This window comes from Sander vitreus, chromosome 11 (genome assembly GCF_031162955.1).
Source record: "Sander vitreus isolate 19-12246 chromosome 11, sanVit1, whole genome shotgun sequence".
Lineage (NCBI taxonomy): Eukaryota > Metazoa > Chordata > Actinopteri > Perciformes > Percidae > Sander > Sander vitreus.
The window spans coordinates 20,133,638-20,153,275 of NC_135865.1; the positions used below are offsets into that span (position 1 = coordinate 20,133,638).

Here is a 19,638-nt window from a genome sequence, read left to right on the forward strand (position 1 = left end):
ACAACACTTGCAAGCACGGAGGATTCAACGGCTAAACAGCAAGTTTATTTTGGTTAGGATCAGAAACACAGATCATGTCCTGAGGGTGAGATGAGGAGATGATATCAAAATCCCCTGAAATATGGCAATGATTATTTGTGGGGGTAAATGAGTGGGAAAAATGGTGTGTTACAATGTTCAGTGAATACGATTGGAGGGGAGCAGTTACTCTCAACAGCAGAGAGCAGCATGGACCATTCCCATGGCAAACTCCCAAAAATCTCCAGTTGCTCAAAGAATCGTTTCTATTCAATAAAACCTAGTTTTAGTTGAAATGAAAAACAAAAGGCACAATGATTTTCAACTCATTCTTGTCTTTAATATGCAAAAGAGTTGAAAGCATCAATGAGCCACCTTAAAGAGAGGAATTCAATCTTAAATTTATAAAAAGATATAAACAATCAGAGGCCAAAACGCTGTCTGTTGCTCTTCTCCTATTATTTTATTTAAAACAACTTTTCATTAGCAAGTAAAAATCTTGCAACAAACATAAGCTTGTATCCAATTCAGATACAAGGCAACAAAATTGTAAATCTTTAAAGTGGCTCGGTCTAGTCTGCTAGTTCATGACTGTACACCCTCTCTATAGTTTTGTTCAGTATTAAACAGCTAGTCCCAAAAACAAGCTTGGGCTGCTCATAACAACCCAACTCAATATTTAAAACCCCAGTATGTCCCATCCCAAACCGCCCCCCCCCCCCGCCCCCCTCCCTCCTCCTCCTCCCCCTCCCCACCTGTCCTGACCCCCTCTCAGTAGTTAGCAGCCAACCAGAGGATCATAAAGTCTTCGAGACCAGGGCTAGGGTCGGGTTCAAACTTTGACACATGGAACCCTCACCCATACACCAACTGGGACATGGAACGGCACATTTTAAATAGCCCGTCACCACTACGAAGAGAGAGAGAGAGAAAAAAAAAAAAGAAAAAACAGCCTGTTCCAATTCATCAGCATGTCATCACAATACATATGCAAGTCAAAAATAAAAACATTGAAACAAAGAAATATTGCTTCAACAAAAACAAAACAAACCCCTCCCCAGCCATCTTTGACAGTAATGTTATCGTCCATCCGATGACTGTCAGCTGCAGCAGCTTTGTACAGGCTTTATGTAAATATATTCATATAATTCATTAGACGGCAAGGAGAGATACACATCACATTTTTGTACAATTATTCAAATTGAGTGATGACATGTGATCTTTTCATCGAAAAGTAGTTAAGTACTGTAATCAGGACCTGTACTCGTTATATAAGTCTAGTCTTTAATGAGTATAGGTCCCTTTCTGCAGGCAGACATCAATATGCCTTCTCAGACGTGTGCATAAGACTGAAGAAAAGTAAAAAGTAAAACAGACATATGGAAGCTCCACAGACTCAACCAGAAGAAGCTGAAACACGAACCTAAAATATTTGTTTGAAGAGAGAATTTAAAAGAATTAAAATAAGGTCAGGTAAGCAATTCGGGTTGATTTTAGCTCAACTTTTGTTTTTTGTTTTGTTAAATGCGCCCCCGCCCCCCCCACCTTCCAAGTTTCACATTACAGGGGAGTCCCAAGCAAACGCTTCACTGGATCACAGGACGTGACCGAGCTAGGGGGGTAAACGCTACAGCCGACATGTTCCTCTTCTCTTAAGTCTCTGCGCCTTCACCTAAAGGTGCTTCCTCCCGTGACAGGTATTGACATCCGCTCTGCTGAATCACAAGCAGGCAGTTAGCAGGGCTTACAGTTGTATGTATTGAGAAAAAAAAAAAGAAATTATGGCATTTTCTTCACATTTTTGATGAATTTCTTCTTTTTTTTTTAAACAATTGTTGATAATTAAACAGAGGTCACATTAAAAAAAGTGACGTCATTGAGTCAGAAGTCCCGTCAGTCAGTGTGCCACGGAGTCCTCTTTATGCCTTGCAGCCCTTTCATCCCTCCTGGGAGGGCAGTGGGGGTCCGTGGTTGATCATGGCTTAGCTCTGGGATTAACTCTTTAAACTGGGTGAGAGAGGGTTATTGGGGTGCCCGGCTATCGGGAATCTGTGTGAATAAAGTGTGTTGACGTGTGTACTTGTATGTCAGTGTGCGTGCACGTAGGTGAAGTAACACCAGAGGACAATCCAGGGGAGGGAAAGCACAAAAATAAACCACAAACAAACAGCAGTATTTCTTCCCCATAAGTGATACGATGGCTTCTAACAGAAGTATGCACACAAATCCTAAGTGTCAAAAAGTGTATATATGTGTGTTTGAAATGTGCTTGTGTTTTTGTCTTTGTGAAGACTTGATATTTGGCAATTAAATCTTGCCACGAAGGCTTTTTCTTCCTTCTGGGTTTATTGTGGTTTTTGTGTGATATTTCAAAGCACTGGCAGAGAAAACTGACAACCCTCCTGATGCAGGCTGCCAGATGGTAATAGTGCCTGTTGTAAGACCAGGACTCCTATGGTGGATTGCCATGTTTGGTGAAGGATGACCATTAATTTAAAAAAAAACCAAAAAAAAAAAAAACCCCGTAGTGCAGAGGTGGGGTGGGTAAATCCTTCAGTGGTGAGTTTCCTTGTTGAAGTGATGGGAAGTAAATCCTTCGGTACCAGGTTGCCAGGTTTGAGGAGAGATGGATGAATGTCTGGAGTGATTACAGAGTACCTGCGCAGCTGGTTGAACCAAACATCCTGGCTTTTAGAAATTAAACTCCTTTGTTTGCATGTTGGAAGCTGGATCAAAGTTGAAGGTCCCTCCTTGAGTGGTGTCAGGGATCAAGCTTGGATCTTCATCAATCTGAAAATGACAGATATGGTGAGATCACGGCACAGGAAGTTGGCGTACGAGCAGGAAAAACAAATGAAGATCACTGGTGGTAAACTTACATCATCTCCTGAAAAGTACTGATCAATGATCTCAAAGGCTAGTTTGTAGATATCTTCATTCTCATGCTGCTGCAAATTTTCTATCTTCTCCAAACCTGAAAAATCAAAAACAATGACAAACGTATAATTTCCTGTTATTAACATCAACACCAGGAACTAGCTACGTCAGTTACTTACATATTTCAATTATACAATCTTTGAAATATGTACTTGTTTGCCCGATAAGAAAGGAAAATAATATACCCAAAACTCTAGTCCTTGGAAGAAGAAAAAAAAAATTGCACCAATTTTCCCAATAAAAAACATGTTTAATGTATAAAGAGATTAAAACAAATGAAGAAAGCAGACTGGGGCATAATGCAGGGAAACCATCATCCAGATACAGACCTCCACACTCCTCTATGATCTCAGCAATAGTGCTGGCTTCGTCCCCTGCCATGATGAGGATATTCTTCAGGCCGTCCAGGACCACCTGCACCACCTGTGAGTCCTTCACCGACAGCAGGTTACAAAACGGGGGGATGACATTCTGCTCCACCAGAAACTCCACCTACACAAACCCACACACACCACATCCATACTTGATTACAACACAGGTACATGGTTACAAGTGTGGAACACGTCCTCGTTATTTCACTCAAGTCAACATCGCCTAGTTTCACCCTTCAAAAATGGGCACAGTTCTGCCTCTTGAAGAAAATGTGAAATTGTGAGTTTAACATTTACTATTGAAATTATGGAATATTATATGACTGACTCACATGCTAGGTAGGGTTTCAGCAGTTAAAATAATACACACTTATGTTGAATAAAAACAAAATAAATCCCTCATGGTATCAGTAAATTAATTCAAACGCGCTCCAGATTTCTACATCGTTGGTCCCAAAGCCCAGCTCACCTGGTCTTTTCTCCCACTGATGGTGAGGTTGCTGATGGCCCACGCTGCCTCCTTCTGTGTACCAAAGTCACCCTGTAGAGAGACAAGCTGTCACTAAGATGTGCACATAGCAGCTCTTTTCTACAAAAGCATAATGCCGAAACACAGAAAATCCTAGGCCACGTTTGCATTCAGTGTCCAATCCGTTTTTATCAAGAGTTGTTTTGATTCTCCGGCTACAAAACAGAATGTGTCGATGCAACATAATGTATAGGATTAATGCCCAAATGATGCTTTTTCAAAATGTCAGAGTGTTATACTATTTGTTCAGAAAACTGAATATAAAGAGAGAAGTAGAAATAGAGAACATAAAGCTTTAGGAATGCATTTCCTGCTCTTCCACCATGCACAAACCTTAGCCAGCTGGTGAATGATCATAGGAATCAGCCCAGCATCGATCACAGCTTGGACCTGCTGCTGGTTCCCAGCTGTAATGTTGGACAGGAACCAGACTGCTTCCTGCAAACAGACCAATAACAAATGCTCAAAACCTCCTCTATATCTTCCACACACACACACACACACACACATTCTTTCACGGTGCATTTATATTCCGCTACATTACTCTCATTGACCTAGTAAACAGGGAATATAGCAGATGATTGACCTAAATAATTTTTTGGATTACACAGTTCAATCTTTTTTTCTTTTTTTAACCCTGGTGTTACCCTCCGATTCCATACGTCTTTTACACTCATCAGTGTATATAATCTAGCTACAGCACCTTCAGTTAAATTAATGTGCTCCATATACAGTCATGTGAACAAATTAGGACACCCATGCTAAAGTTGACTAAAAAGAGGAATAAAAAATGGAAACTGGAAACAGGAAATTGATCTTAATGCCTTAATTAAAAAAATGAGGAAAAATCCAATCTTTAAGGACACCAATTTTCTTTGTGAATGAATAATGTATTGTAAATAAATAAATGTTCTTCCTTAAAATACAGGGGGCATAAGTAAGTACACCCCTATGTTAAATTCCCATAGAGGCAGGCAGATTTTTATTTTGAAAGGCCAGTTATTTTAATGGATCCAGGATACTATGCATCCTGATAAAGTTCCCTTGGCCTTTGGATTTAAAATAGCCCCACATCATCACATACCCTTCACCATACCTAGAGATTGGCATGGTTTTATTTCAGTTAGCCTAATAGCTGGTTTGATTTGCATTGAGAGATGATTTTATGTAAAGTACCCCATGCCAATATAAGAAACCGGCAGACTTACAAAATAAATAAAAAAACATGAAAACTGATGGTGATACCTTGTTGATCTTTTCTTTAGGGTGTGTGAGCAGGTTGGGGAAGTGTGAGAGGACGTCACAGTTGAGCACAACCTGTGTCTGCTCGTCTGTTCCTGTCACAATGTTACCCACTGCCCTCAGAGCTGCTGTCTGCAGTTTGAAGACAAAGTGATTAATTTATTCTAATACAATTGGGAAATGGTCATCTTACTGTAGACAAAGACTAATGGATTCAATCAATAAAACAAAGTCTCACCTGAACTTTGACCTCCTGATGGCTGAGGAGAGGCACAAGAAATGGAACGACCCCAGAATCAATGACCATTTGGATCTGCTCGTTGCCCCCGTCCGTCAGATAGGACAGAGCCCACACTGTGTCTACTAGGATCTGAACATGCGGACACATAAGCTTGTAAGACTGCAAGTCATTTTTCTTTACAATCTATAAAAATCTGTAAATACAAAATGATCACCCTTCGCTCTGATACTTACATTTATATCGGTGTGATATATTAGCACACAGAGGGCGGGCAAAATCTGTGGGGAAAGGAAAGTAGGTTGTGAGTGGGTTGGATGTAGGCGGAGGAATAGATGGATCAGATGAATTCAAAAACAGAGCAGAGTAAAAAGGCAAAAAAATAAAAATCACAAAAGAGGAATAGCTGTCAAAACCAGACTTCAAATGTTGCTTTAAGAGCTTTATAGTTCGAAATTCCCCTGGGTGATGAGGCTGATTTGGCTACTGAAAAGGCGCAGCAAAAACTCTTGTGTGACTCAGCCTGCAGTGACACCGTCAACTGCAAAGCAACACATCCATCTGTCTGGCACATGAAGCATGCACACATGCATACACGTAAATCGCACGCACCTCTTGCACAGTTTCCATAGGTGGCGGGGGATCCTTGTTGCGGCAGAGGTTAACAATGACCCAGGTGACATTGCGGAGGAAGGTGATGGGGATTGATGGGTTGATAAAAGAGAGCAGGGGCTTGACCACGCCCAGGGAGATGACATAATCCCTGCACTGTGGACCATCACCTGGGTAGGCAAGGGGGCAGAGGTCAACATAACTCTCAACAGCTGTATCAAGCAGTATATACGGGTACACACTTTAATTAGATGACACTACTTACCTATAATGTTTCCTAAAGCCCATACTGCCTGTTCACATACGTTCTGGTGGGGAGAGTGCAGCAGTCGCAGGAACAGGGGCACTGCATCTGGATACACAAACATCAGAATGTCAAATACTTGCCCAAGGTGACAGATTGTGAAACTCCAGTCACAATGAAAGCCAAATTTAATGAACCCATGACTGTGCCACAACTCTTGTATCTAAACCTAAGTAAGTGTATTAACAAAATTGCAGAGGGAAAATTGTGTATTCACTAGGCCTGTCGCGATAGTCAATAAATCAATTAATCGCACGATAAATAAAATGAGCTCGATCATTTTTACGATGCCGAATCGTAGAGGCGGTCCGTTACACTACTGTATATTCAACATCACTGACAGTTCATTTCTCAATAGAATGCATTTCAAAATAGAAAACATTATACTTCATAATGTTTTGTATTGTTAACACTATTGTATTATTGTAGAATTTAGGAGCAAAAGGTTTTCTTTGGGGGTAAAGTTAAAGCCCTGTTCATATTCATCGATGGTCAAGTGTAGTAAGATCCGGGCTCAGGTCCCAGATGCGAAAGCCCCCTTCCCTTACTGCATTATATTCCATTATATTTTTAGATTATGAATTGTTACCTGCCAACAGAATTTTGTGTTTTCCTTGACATAAATAAAAGACATTTTTACCATAAATTGGTGCCTAAAAATGTATCAGAATGCAGGAAATGAAGTATTTGACGCTCAAAATGTAATGGGGGACGACCCCCATTAAACTTAATATGTTTCCCCCCCAAAGGCACATTCTGAGCCAGGAAAAACCCTGAAGAGTAATAAAAACCTGAGCGGTTTTAATAGGGATCCAGTGGCCCCCAGCCCCCCTCAGGCTTGGACCCCTAAAAATGACTTACTGCCTCAATTGAATGAAAAACAAATACACATGCAGGCTTAGCAGACTGCAGACAGTATACAAACACAGCCTGCAGAAAGACAGAATGTGGGGTGAAACTTACTGGATTTAACCACAGCCTGAGTCTGTGCTGACGTCCCAGAGGCAATGTTGGTCAGAGCCCAAGCTGCCTCAAACTGAAGAGAGGGGCTGCAGGACAGAGAAAATAAAAGTTAGGAAAAAACTAAAACAGTTAAAAGACATTAAGAAAGCTCATTTAGTTTCCATAGTGTAGTGGGACAGAAAAGGAGGGGAATAATAATAATGATAAATATTGATGTGAACACTTCTTGAAATGCCATCTGCCATTAACTGTTTTTCAAGGCTGATTTTTACATTTCCCCCAAGCACCTAATACACTTCCGTTTTTGGCATTCCAGTACTAAATAGGCTTTCTAGAGCTGTGTCTCAAACTTATTTTAATCCAAAGCTTGTTGCTTATTGGAGCATAGTGAAGTTATTCATAATTAGTTTCTCCATATGAAATCCTGGTGAAAACAGAGTTGATGTGGTGGATAAAACATTCAACGCCGGACCAGTGGTCTAGATATTGTGCCGTTTGGCAAACCAGTGTTGTGCTCAAAAGGGAAAAATCTCTTGACTTATTTTTTATTTTTTTTAAATGCTGCAACACAAAATATTAGAAATCACAAAGTTGTAAGTGATCCTCACACCACCCACCAGCCAAATGCTAGTAAATCACGGCAAGTGGTTTTAAGTCTGTCTACTCCGGGGCGTGGGTAGCTCACCCGGTAGAGCGTGCGCCCTATATACAAAGGCTCAGTCCATGTCGCAGCAGCCACAGGTTTGATTCCAATGTGTGGCTCTTTGCTGCATGTTGTTCCCCCCCTCTCTCCCCATTTCATATCTACAGCTGTCCTGACTAATAAATGCCTTAAAAAAAAAAAAAAAACAAGTCTATCTACTCCACTAAATAGTTCATCAAGCAATGAGCCATGATCTTGATTTCCTACTGGTACTTAAGTGTTAGCTAAGATGTAAAACAGTAAACAGGGTGTGTGTGCCCTCTGTGATATAACCAACCATTTTGGTTGCCTGTGGACACAACAGTTTAATTTTCTGCCCTATCATGCATTCAGATTTAATTTGAAGACTTTTTAACTATTCTTGTTTATGTACAATGGTGCTTCTTCATGCTGTACTTTGCATTGTGGTTCTGTACCTCATGATGTCGTTAGGCTGAGCTGGCTTGGCTTTCTGCCATAATGCTATGGCAACATAGTAGATAATTACTTTCTCTTGATGGAAGCACATTTGTTATACTGCATTGCTGCATTTGCAACTTAGAGAGAACAGAAATGTCCAACATAGGATGGTGCTCCTGTTAACATGATGCCATCTGTTGTTTGTTGCCATGGTAGAATCCTTACAACTTCTTCCATACAAGTTCTTCCCCCTCAACTATTCCCCCCCCGGTGAACACAAGGTCCTGGGAATTGGGAACTCCGAGAGACGGGAATGCTGTTATATTTGGCTTGGCCTGGACTGAGAGGACCAGCCAACTGCCCTGCGTGCCCCCACATACTCTCACGTGCCCCCACATACTCTCACGTGCCCCCACACACACACACACACACACACACACACACAATGTAGTAGCGCCAGTAATCCATCACAGCAGTCTGCAGTCTTAACAGCTAGAACACTCAGTTCATCGCGTCACAGAGAAATAACACTGAAGACAAAGACAAACTGTTTTGGAAGCAGACTTACTTGTCGTCCCTTTCCAGGCATTTGACTAAAATGGGCAGGATCCCAGACTTTATCAAGTCGTCGATAGGAGGGTTTCTGTCACTCGAGAGCAGTTTTCTGACAAAGGGCAACAAACATTTATATATACACATATATATCTCAATGTACAAAAAAACCCAGCTGGAGTCTGTATCTATGTGTTCTGTCAGTCACTCACCTGGCTGCCTGTACAGCACTGAGCTGGACGACTGCATTATCACTGGTAGCGTTCTGTAGTGACAAGAAGTGAAGGCCATGATAAGTTTCAGCACACCATAATTAAACAGTTTAGGAGCTATTGCTGGTGGTACATTTGGGAAAGGCAAATTTATAATGGAAGACTTCACTGAATCATTACCTGTAAGATGGCATCAAGCGTAACATTTTGCTGTACAAAGAGAAATTTAAAGGAATATTAGCAGGCATAGTCAGAATTTTCTAAGCATACTCCATCATCAAATGTGAACCACTCCAAGAGTCAATTGCAGACCTCCCGACTGCAAAACAGTCCAAAACAGTGCATTTCCCTCATGTCATTAGGGTGCAGTAGTGATAGAAATAAACAAACATTTTGTATCTCGTGCTGCTCAGATATAACTTTTACAATGTAATATGCAGGGTGCTGTATGGATTCAAATTGTGAAAAACATGAGCAAATATTCTAAAAACTTTTGCAGCAGAACTAAAAAAAAATGTAACTGACTCTTGATCAACACCGCTTTACATAATGTTAAACTTATGTAAATGTGCTTTTTGTTTACAAGTCTATGTTGCACCTTGGTATCTGACATGAAAATGAGTAATGCAGAATATGCAAAATTCTTGCAAGCTTTCAACTTAAAAAGATGAAGGACTATGAGCTGCACCCTCTCTTTTCCCGACTGTTTGCTTGTTGTGACTCTGAACGTCCATTAGGGCTGAAAGAATATTGTATGGTCCCACCCCACTTCCAGGCTAGCTTGTTTCAGAATCAAGTGATATTTTTGATTAAAATACATCTCTCTACTAATGTAAGGGCGCTAAAGTTTGAAAACCTCATCAGTTTAACAATGATAGCATTATCTTTCAACAGCTGTAATGAGACTATAACAGTGCGTCTGTGTCTAACACACAGAACTAACATGAAGATGTAACACATAACATTGGATGAAACATCTTGGATCTGTGGTGGCACACAGTCATCCAGGTTTTGATCAGTGCTATACATTTCCTTTCTCACTATTACTGCTGTTACGTGCCACAAACTGAGACTGCATGCTCAGATTGGCTCACTCTGCAGGCCATTTCTCATTATTTCTTCTTGAATAATATAATCTGAAGTCAACCACTTTGGAGATAAATACATCTTGGGCAGCACATTGCCCACATACAGCTTATTATCTTTTGTGGAGAAACTAGAAGGGATCCTGAAATGACATTATAGCAGAAAGAGAGTGAGAGAGAACTGCAACTATCTGGATCTAGGACCTTCAATTATCTGCTTTAGTTTTAAGATATTTGTCTCTGTGCTTTTTGATGCCAAAGCAATTCCATGAAGGTTGATGGCATTTCATTTGTGGTGCTCAAAACAAGAGATGAATGTGAAGAATGTGCGATACGATTGAAAAATATATATATATATATATATATATATATATATATATATACTATATATATATATATATATATAAACAGCAGATTGTGTTTCTAGAAACATTGTCCTTGTTTCTCAGTTGTGTGGATTATCCAGAGAAAGTGGAACATTATTTCTGGAAAAGACAGAATTTCAAAGAGTTTTTCATTGCTGTGAGGAGCACAAACAAAATCCCATTCACCTTAATTGTACTGGGGTGGTGGCAGAAATTGACAACTGGGAGCTCTCCATCTTTATGAAGAATGTGCGATACGATTGAAAGCTCCAGAACGGCCAGTAAATAAACCATGTGGTGAGATTTTTTTGTCAGCTGTTTTTTCCAAGCTCAAGAATTAACTTTCAGTCTCACCTTAGGAGAAAATGTTTTTGTAATGTGGGTGAATTGGCCCATTAAAGTTTGAAATGATAAAGATTACTGACAGACAACAATAATAACATGAAAACGCATTGATATTTAATTTGCGCTGTGAATGCTTTCATTTGGGGAGGAAATCCCAGTAAAAACAGACCTTTCTCCAAAGACACATTTTATTCTTACTGAAGCTGTTCAGCTACTGCTACTTGTGTGTATCACACACAGTTTGAATTAAATACACTGCCCCCGGGATTTTAACCTTGACATGTTATCCAGACAGTCCAGTCCAGTCCAGTCCAGTCTCACTACATCACACACACACACACACACACACACACACACACTCTTACTCCTTTAAAGTCTGAGTCGACATCAGAGTCCTCCAGACTCTCCTCCTGCGGGACATTTCTCTTCTTCAGTAGATGTTCATCCCGTTTGTTCTGACAAGAGGAAAAAAAGAAAGAAAAGCAATGAGAGGATGAGTTGAAAGTGTTCATTAATCCATTCATGATTTCTTAAAGTGACAGTGAATATAGGCCTACCTCAAAAACAAATCGCTTTTTCCCAAACTTTTACTTTCTGGAGTGTAGCCTACATGTTAGAAATCCCCATCCTAAGTGGCTAAGTCAGAGAAATCTGCCTGCAGGCTAGTCCACAAAGCAAACACACACTCATCTTTGAAGGACACTGAACCTTAACTCTCTAACCCTCTCAACACACTCTGCAACCCCCCCAGCAAGCACATTCATTCAGCGCTGAAATACAAAGACATGGACATGCAGACAGGAAGAAAGACCCACACATCCCATCAATCTTCAGGGCATGTGAGTCAGTGGTAGGAGGAGATTCCCTTGCCCTACATTTCTGTGCATCATGCTGTTGTGCGTCACTGATGACTAATCAGCTAGTGCAGTGCTTCTTGCTGCTCTGATCCAGCTAAACGGAATTTGCTAGACTTGAGACCACATGAGTATTTTATAGCAATGACATAACATGTAACATAACGTGTTTGTTTAACACTATTCTTAGACTTTCTCTGGAAGCACAATGCTACAGTATCCATTTTGTGGATTAGAATTACCACCTTAGATGGCCCTATACCGAAACATGCCTTTGCAAGTGAATCTGTCCACCGTCTAATGTGCGGTTTACATGCCGTCATTTTCTCGACGGTGTCACTTTTGTGCCACGTTGGACTGTCAAAAACATTTCTTCAGAGCAAAAGGTTGATTTAAATGTTTTATCATTTTGTGAGGCATCCAGTTCCAAGAACCAGAGGGCACCGTCCTCTTCCGCAACCTGCATATGTCTTTCCTATTCCAGGAGACTAAGAAGGAACAACTCTGAAAAATAGCATATGACTCAACTAATGCAAATAAGACTTTCAATAAATTTATCAGTAAGGCAATAGATAATCCTTACTAAAATGCTCATTAAATGTGTTGTGGATATTCATGCCTAATGGAACACCACTACTCAATGTGGACTTTGTAGTGGCTATAACCCTTATCGATGACTCTGATCTGATGATCTTAGTGCTGTATTTCTCAGTCATCAGGTGTAATCTACAAAGATTTTTTTTCACTTAGAAAAAAAGTGATAGTTGTGATTGATCTTCTTGTTGTCAGATATCACATCAAATGAAACAAAGAACTCTTAACCTAGATGTGGGTGATCTATTAATCTGTTATGAACACAAATCAGCCTCCAGCTGTGTGTGAAAATAAAAACCTCAGGCCCATCGGCAAGTTTAAAGGGTGCATGACAGAACTGATTTTACAGTAAAAAAAAAAAAAAGCACACAAAGACAATGCAACACAAGCTATTGAAACTCAACTGCTGTTAAACTGTATTCAACCCGTTAAGAACCATAATTTCAATGAGGCTGAAGACAGTGTGACTTATTCCAATGATCTTAATACATGATAGACAATGCTGCAACCCACAACTAGAATACCAAGTCTGACGTTACCCAGCAGATCTTGATGATCTGCTTAGAGTCTGTGAAGATTTGACCACTAAATTGTTTTTGTTCACAGTTTTAACCAGAAAATGTATTAGTATAAGCAAGAAATATCCCACCAGGCACTGTCGCAGCATACACAAAGTCTGTCTCCAAGTGACAGTCAATGAAGCAGCTCTGAAGTGTCAAATCATCACATGCTGAAGTTAAGGATCAACTCCTCCTGACTCTGGGAGACTTGTTTGCATACAGAAATCATGATTATACTTAACAAAATAACATTAATATCAAACATGTCTTGTATAAGCAGAGTGAGGTTTTGCATTGGTAGAAAGCTACACAGTCTTAGGCTACAAAAACAATGTTTATGTTTGAACAGGTTATAGCTCAGCGATTGCACATGAGCAGACAGAACAATACTTGGAAATGTGGTTTAGAGCCTTCTGCAGGATGTAGGCATGCTTGTCTCAGAGTGCAATCAAGAGTAAATGACAAAAACATAACTTCAGAGGATTCATCACAAGATGCAAACCCCTTTGTAGAACTTCAGTAGAGAAAAGCCAGGTTATAGTTAGTCGTGGCAGTAGAGCTGGGCGATATTTTTGACCAAATACCTTGATGTCGATATTGCGATGATATTGTAGGGTTGACTATTGGTGCTTTCACAAAATATTTACACAATGAGATTTTGGATAAATAATCATCAGTAATGTGGATCTAATGACTAAGTGGGTAAAGGCAAATAATAGAACAGCTGGTAAGTCTGGTAAGCTCAGAAAATGACATCACTTTACTGTAATGCAGCCTTTAAAACCAGGAAAGAAAACACGAGTGTCATATTACGATATCCAAAATTTAAGACAATATCTAGTCTCATATATCGATGTCGATATAATATTGATATATTGCCCAGCCCTATGTGGCAGTCTAATGGGTTCTTAAGTATTCTACAAAATGCTATCTAAAAGATGCCACAAAAGGTCCACCGTACCAGATAGATGGAAAGAGTTATGTATGGAGGAAACGGGATTCAAGGTGTACTGCATTATCTGTGAAACATGGTGGTGGTAATGCGTATGCTTGGGTTGCTGCTAGGGTTGTGCCGATGAACGATGGTGGCTCTCCATCGTGATGCCACGCCCCCCACCCAGACACACGCTAATCCTAGTCACAGGCGCTGGACAGGAAATTGAGAACTGCGTCGGTCTTAAACTAGCAAAGACACTTGCGTCGGGCTTTGCACTGTGCTGCGCAGGGTGCAAGATAGGGCCCCTTAAGTGGAAGCTGCTTTTTTTTCCCCTTACGTGCAACCTATTTGTGAAAAAGACCATTCATTTTTAGCCCATGGTGCAGAATAAAGGACCAAAACAACCAAAGAAATATGTCATAAGCACAAAACTGGTCATTGTACGATGCCTACTAAAAGCCCCCCTTGTTTATGTTTTGCTCCTACAATCAACACAGATGATAGCACTACATCCTCTTTCCTTTCAATTCCTTCACCGTGCTGGAACAGTGAGAGTGCAGCAAATCAACAACAAACACGGTAGCCTGGTAACAAAAACTCATCCTGGCCCAACATCATTTGGCAACATACTGTGTTGGCCAAATTGAATAAATGCCGAGTATAATACCTTGTAGCTGGTGCTCTGCGTTTGTGCTAACTCTTCTATTTACCTGTAAATTCTTTAAACAATCAGTATTTTCCCTGTGACAAGCAATTTCAATTTCTCAACGAAGGCTAGTCCAAAAAAGTGCAATTTCCATCATTAAATTACAGAAAGTGTGCAAAAATTAAAAAAATTCAACAACAGAAATGCATAAATGCTCAATAAATCCACATTGCTTTGAAGATGTCTGTTTGGAAGAGACCTTGATTATTGAGGGACAGACCAAACAAGTATTTCGGTGTAATTAACACACTATGACTGTTAATTAACTATAACTATTTAACTATTACCTATTAACTGACTATGGGGGGAGGAAATTAAACAGGTGTGCAACAGAACTGACAAAAGGAAAACAAAAATGCATGGCTTTCAACAGTTCTCATGACAAATGTTTAGTCAGTTGCAAGAAACAGTGTAATAGTGGGTGGTGAATGAGGCTTTCTTAACATTTGAGCCAGTTCACTTAAGGGTCAAGCAATATCTTTGACATTAACAATGAATTAAATGGCTAGTGGTGCCAGGTGCAATGAACTTAAATCTTAATCTTGCAGTTTTGGAACTATTAGCTATAGAATGAATGGTTGCTTCCTAATGGCTCTCAGCATATAATGGTTTACTCTGAATTTTCAATTTTATATTTATAATACTTTGACTGAGTGGTGTATGCGTGTGTGTAGACAGACGATACATCTTTTCTTACCTTTCTCAACTCAACCGTCACCTCATTTCGATGTCTTCTCATAGTCTGCAACAAAAATAAAAGAAAGAATGAAGACAGCAAATGAGAAAACATTTTGACATTTTGTTGAGAAATTCAACCATTTACTGCGTGGAAAAAGAAAAAAAAATGGCTTGTTACATGAATAACAAAATTGTCTAATAAATCACAAAATATCATGAGCAAAATATATCAAATTGTGCGTTTTCCATTAGATTGCACGCCTCAATAATAAAAGTAATTTGGTGATCTTATAACCATTTAAAAATGCGGGGCAAGTATATGACTTTTTCAGTTTAGGCATAAATCTGTGACTGAATCTTGAAAACAGAAACCACCACCACCACATATAAAGTTAAGAGTGCTATAAAACAACTAAAAAATACAGCATAAGCAAGGAAAGACTGTCTATTTGGTTTGCAGTTCATCCTGAACAGTTTGAGATGGTCTAAGATCTTGTGACTGTTTGAAGAGGTTCATGTTGCTTTCCTAAATAGCCTCTTATGTAATCTGGGACAGTCATAACTCAGGAGGCTGTGGAGCAGAGAGGTGTCTCCCAACCACTGATCAACAACATAAATGGCATTACATTAACCCAAACAAAAATGTCCCTTAACAGACAGCAGAACATCAAATACAGTATAATAGTCCAGCCTGGATGTCTAGAGAAGTAAATGCAGTCTAGTAAACGTTAATTGGTTTAATTTGCCTAATTCTGTTGGTTGTTTACCGTGTACCCAAAATATGAACATTTCCTAAACATAAGAATATATATGCCTAGATTGCTGGAGCGCATATAGGCACCACAATAAATACTCATAAAATGGAATTAGCAGTTCCGCAAGGCAAGAAAGACATGGTATTAAGAAATGCTTGCCCAATCTAAGCCATAAACACATTCTATATGATATCCATGTGAGCCTTGCAAATCAAAGCTTTTCCTAATGATGTCGCGAATGAAGAGCAATCTGGTATGCCTGACCTACATAAATAAAACCCAAACTGGCATTTTCTCCCCTCCTGTAGTCCAAGTCATCCATTTAGAAAAGCTCAAATTCCTGCATAGGCTCTTAAGGGGACCCAGGTCAGACATCCAAGATGCCTGGAATAGCGTCATGGATACAAAGTATGTCTGTCGTGGTAGCCATGTGCTTGTCACACTGACTCCAAGTTTCAAAACAACCACCAATGCGGCTTCAATCCATGCTTTTAGGCATTTGAGGGTCAAAACAGCACCCTGACAGATTTTGCAGAGCCATTTGCAGAAATACCTTTGTTTGGGTCTTTGGTGTTAAACCATTAAGGCTGAGAAAGTTGCATTTTGATAAATTATATGTATAATACAACCTTAACAAGTTTAGATACCATTTGTTACTTTGACATCTTCCTTTGGTCCAACACTGTTAGCTTCCTTTATCTTGGCGTGTCTGAACACAGTCTTTGCCAAATGGTTTGGTCATCATGTCATTGGGCATTAAAGACAAATGCTGTCAGAGATTTATAATTAGACTTGTTAGTTAAATGATGCTGCAATACCCAGCGTTTTGGACTGTGAGTTTGGCAGAAGGGCACATGGTATAACATTACTGGTGGTGTTTATTATGTGACAGTGAAGCAACCACATGTCCTTCACGTTTGTTTAATAAAGCAATGTCAACTTAAAAGTCTAACCACTGAGAAATGTGTGAGATAACATTAAAAACGTTAGACCAAGTCATAATAGTACTGCTGGCTCAATGTTTTCAATTCCAATTCAGTAATTTAAAATGTTTAATTTAATTAGTTCACGTGATGTCGTTTCTTTTTATCTTTTTTTATTTATTTATTTTATGATGTTTTGGATTATATTGCCTCATACTTGCTGTTGTTGACCTCTGGATATCCTGCTTTTGGCTTGTTTTTTCTGTCAAAGCAAACTCTGTTTTTAAAAGGTGCTAACGTTATATACAAAAAGTTATTATTATTATAAAACATTTGACGTGTTCCACATGAAAGTAGACCGTAAAACTAAAATCCTCGCATCATTACAATCCAGCTGACTGTTTAGTGGCTCACCTGGCTTTACATGCTCGCTATTTGCTTGACAACGTTAGCAAGCTAACAAGGAGGGGCAATGTTTGGTTAGGGTGGATGTGGACTAACCATGTGATTCAGCCTAAACCGATGTTTTAATAATCACGACAAATGTATGTGACGTTCACAAGTTATCGTAGGTGTTACTTGAGTCCATCTGGCTGTAAAACATAGCAAATGTCAGGATTATGGTGCAGGCCAGGCCCAGTCTCGCTTGCGACCGGTGTCCATCCAACTAGCTAGTTAACGTTAGCTGGCAGTGACAGCTACATCGCCTCCTGCTCTTAATTCTCCCAATTCCAACGGTCCGACTGTCATGTTGCTTACTCTTTACAAAACATATTCTGAATATTGGTAGGCCACTTGTGTTAGCTGCATAACAAGGATCACAACAGCTTAATATCGAGAGGGGAATTGACCGTTATCAAGATAGGCCAATAAGCACTTTTGATGGCGAACTCTTCACGTTAGCTTACGTTAGCTGGCAGCTGCAGTCGGGCCAGGCTCCCTAATGAGGCCCAAAGACTATCGTTTTCTACGCAAAAAACTTACTCGAATCATGTTGTTTACACTTGCATGTATATGTCAGCTCACCTCGACATCACGTCCTTTATTTTTAAAGCTCTTGATGCGGTGGTTTTCCAAGCCGGCGTTTTCTGCCATGGCTGTATGGGGTTTTGCTATTACTCCGGCTTTCGGGATCTCCTCCGTGAAAGACGAGGCACGGCAGCTCCTGTGCTGCTGCTGCTGCTGCTGTTGCTGTTGGCTCCGGAGAGGGGGAGGACGACGACGTAACTACGTAACAGAACGCAGAGTGAGGGGAGGAGTAAATCCGAATTAGAATTTATTTATTTATTAATTGCCAAGTAACGAACACTTTCAGGGATTTAGCCCTGGTGGTTGGTGCATACGTAGGCTGTATCAAAAGTAAATGAACAATAAAGCAAAGTACTGCAACAGAGAAGAACATATAGAATAGCAATTTTACAATAAATAATCGATATGTAACTGCCCGAGGAGATAAGGCTTGCTGAATCACTGACTTCTTTTAAATCTCTTCTTAAAACACATTATACTTGCTTTCATGTGATGCTGTCTTTTTATCCTTTTGCCTTTTATCGGTTGACTGTTGATCGCCACTATACTGACTGTCCTCCTATAACTTGCTATTTCTACTTATCTTCGATCTACTTGTGAATTATCTTTTCTTTTTCTTCTTCTTCTTGTTTTGTCCTTTAGAGCTGCCACATCTTTTATGTAACCTATGCATGTGTACTGATGTGCTGTGTATATGTATGCTTTTGTTTCTTCTGTTAAAGCACTTTGTAAGCTGTGGTTTTTAAAGGTGCTATACAAATAAAAAAGTTAAGTTAACTGTTTAACAATAGAAAAGAAGGCTGTATGGTTTAGTGCAGAATGTGCAAAAATGGTGAGGGAATGTGCTAAAGTTCAGGATATAGAATATGTGCAAGGTATATAGTCCAGGATGTTAGTTAGCCTAATGTGTAGTGATAGGGGTGGGGGGTGTAATTCAATTCAATTTCTTTTTAATTTATAGTATCAAATCATAACAAGAGTTCTCGAAACACTTTACAGATATAGTTGGTCTAGACCACACTCTACAATTTACAAAGACCCAACAATTCCAGTAATCCCCATAAGAGCAAGCATTTAATGCGACAGTGGCGCGGAAAAACTCCCTTTTAGGCAGAAACCTTGAGTGGTGAGTAAAACTTCCTTTTAGGGGGAAACCTTGGAGAGACTCTTTGTGGGCGGTTGTCTGCCGGTGCCAGTTGGGGGTATGATGAACAGTGGCAATTATAGTGGTAACATGAATTTCAAAACTGTCATGTAAACCCAAAAATACAAATAAAAAATCATTAAAATCATGAACTCAAGTGTCATTATGAAACAAATAAAACAAACAAAATGACTGCGCTTTAACATCAGCAACATCCAATCACTCTTGCGCTCTCTTCATCTACTCTATAACATAAAAATGGGACAAAAAGGTTGTATTTTTTGTAATTAACCTTTGGTTAAGTATTTCATCCCCAGACCGTGGTGTCCCTCAGCTGTGATGCCACCCCGTTGTCTCCCGACGGGGATGGGGGCTTTTATTTTGAAGACAAGGAGGACTTTCGGAACGTTTTGGAAGCGGGTCGCAGAGCGCCCCGGACCATCTGCCGGACCAGGAGCTGGCTGCAGGATGACTCAATCACCATGAACAGTTTTTAATGTTCTATCAGACTATAATTACTCGAGAGTCTGCTCTTGAGACTTTGCTCTAATTTACAGGACAATTAGGGCAGGATTTGGGATTC

At 39.9% G+C, this 19,638-nt stretch overlaps 1 protein-coding gene across 1 annotated transcript; it reads right to left on the reverse strand.

The window, feature by feature from the left end:
* Nucleotides 1-948: 948 nt before the first annotated feature.
* Nucleotides 949-18,095, reverse strand: kpna3 (karyopherin alpha 3 (importin alpha 4)). Its single transcript, XM_078262225.1, has 17 exons — nucleotides 17,909-18,095; nucleotides 15,224-15,268; nucleotides 11,241-11,330; nucleotides 9,261-9,290; nucleotides 9,081-9,133; nucleotides 8,885-8,980; nucleotides 7,215-7,300; nucleotides 6,213-6,299; nucleotides 5,948-6,117; nucleotides 5,572-5,616; nucleotides 5,336-5,467; nucleotides 5,101-5,229; nucleotides 4,189-4,293; nucleotides 3,796-3,867; nucleotides 3,285-3,447; nucleotides 2,898-2,992; nucleotides 949-2,808 (listed from the first exon to the last, which is right to left on the reverse strand). The coding sequence occupies exons 1-17, from the start codon at nucleotides 17,975-17,977 to the stop codon at nucleotides 2,710-2,712; spliced, it is 1,566 nt and encodes a 521-aa protein (XP_078118351.1). The 5' UTR covers nucleotides 17,978-18,095; the 3' UTR covers nucleotides 949-2,709.
* Between the last annotated feature and the right edge of the window lie 1,543 nt (nucleotides 18,096-19,638).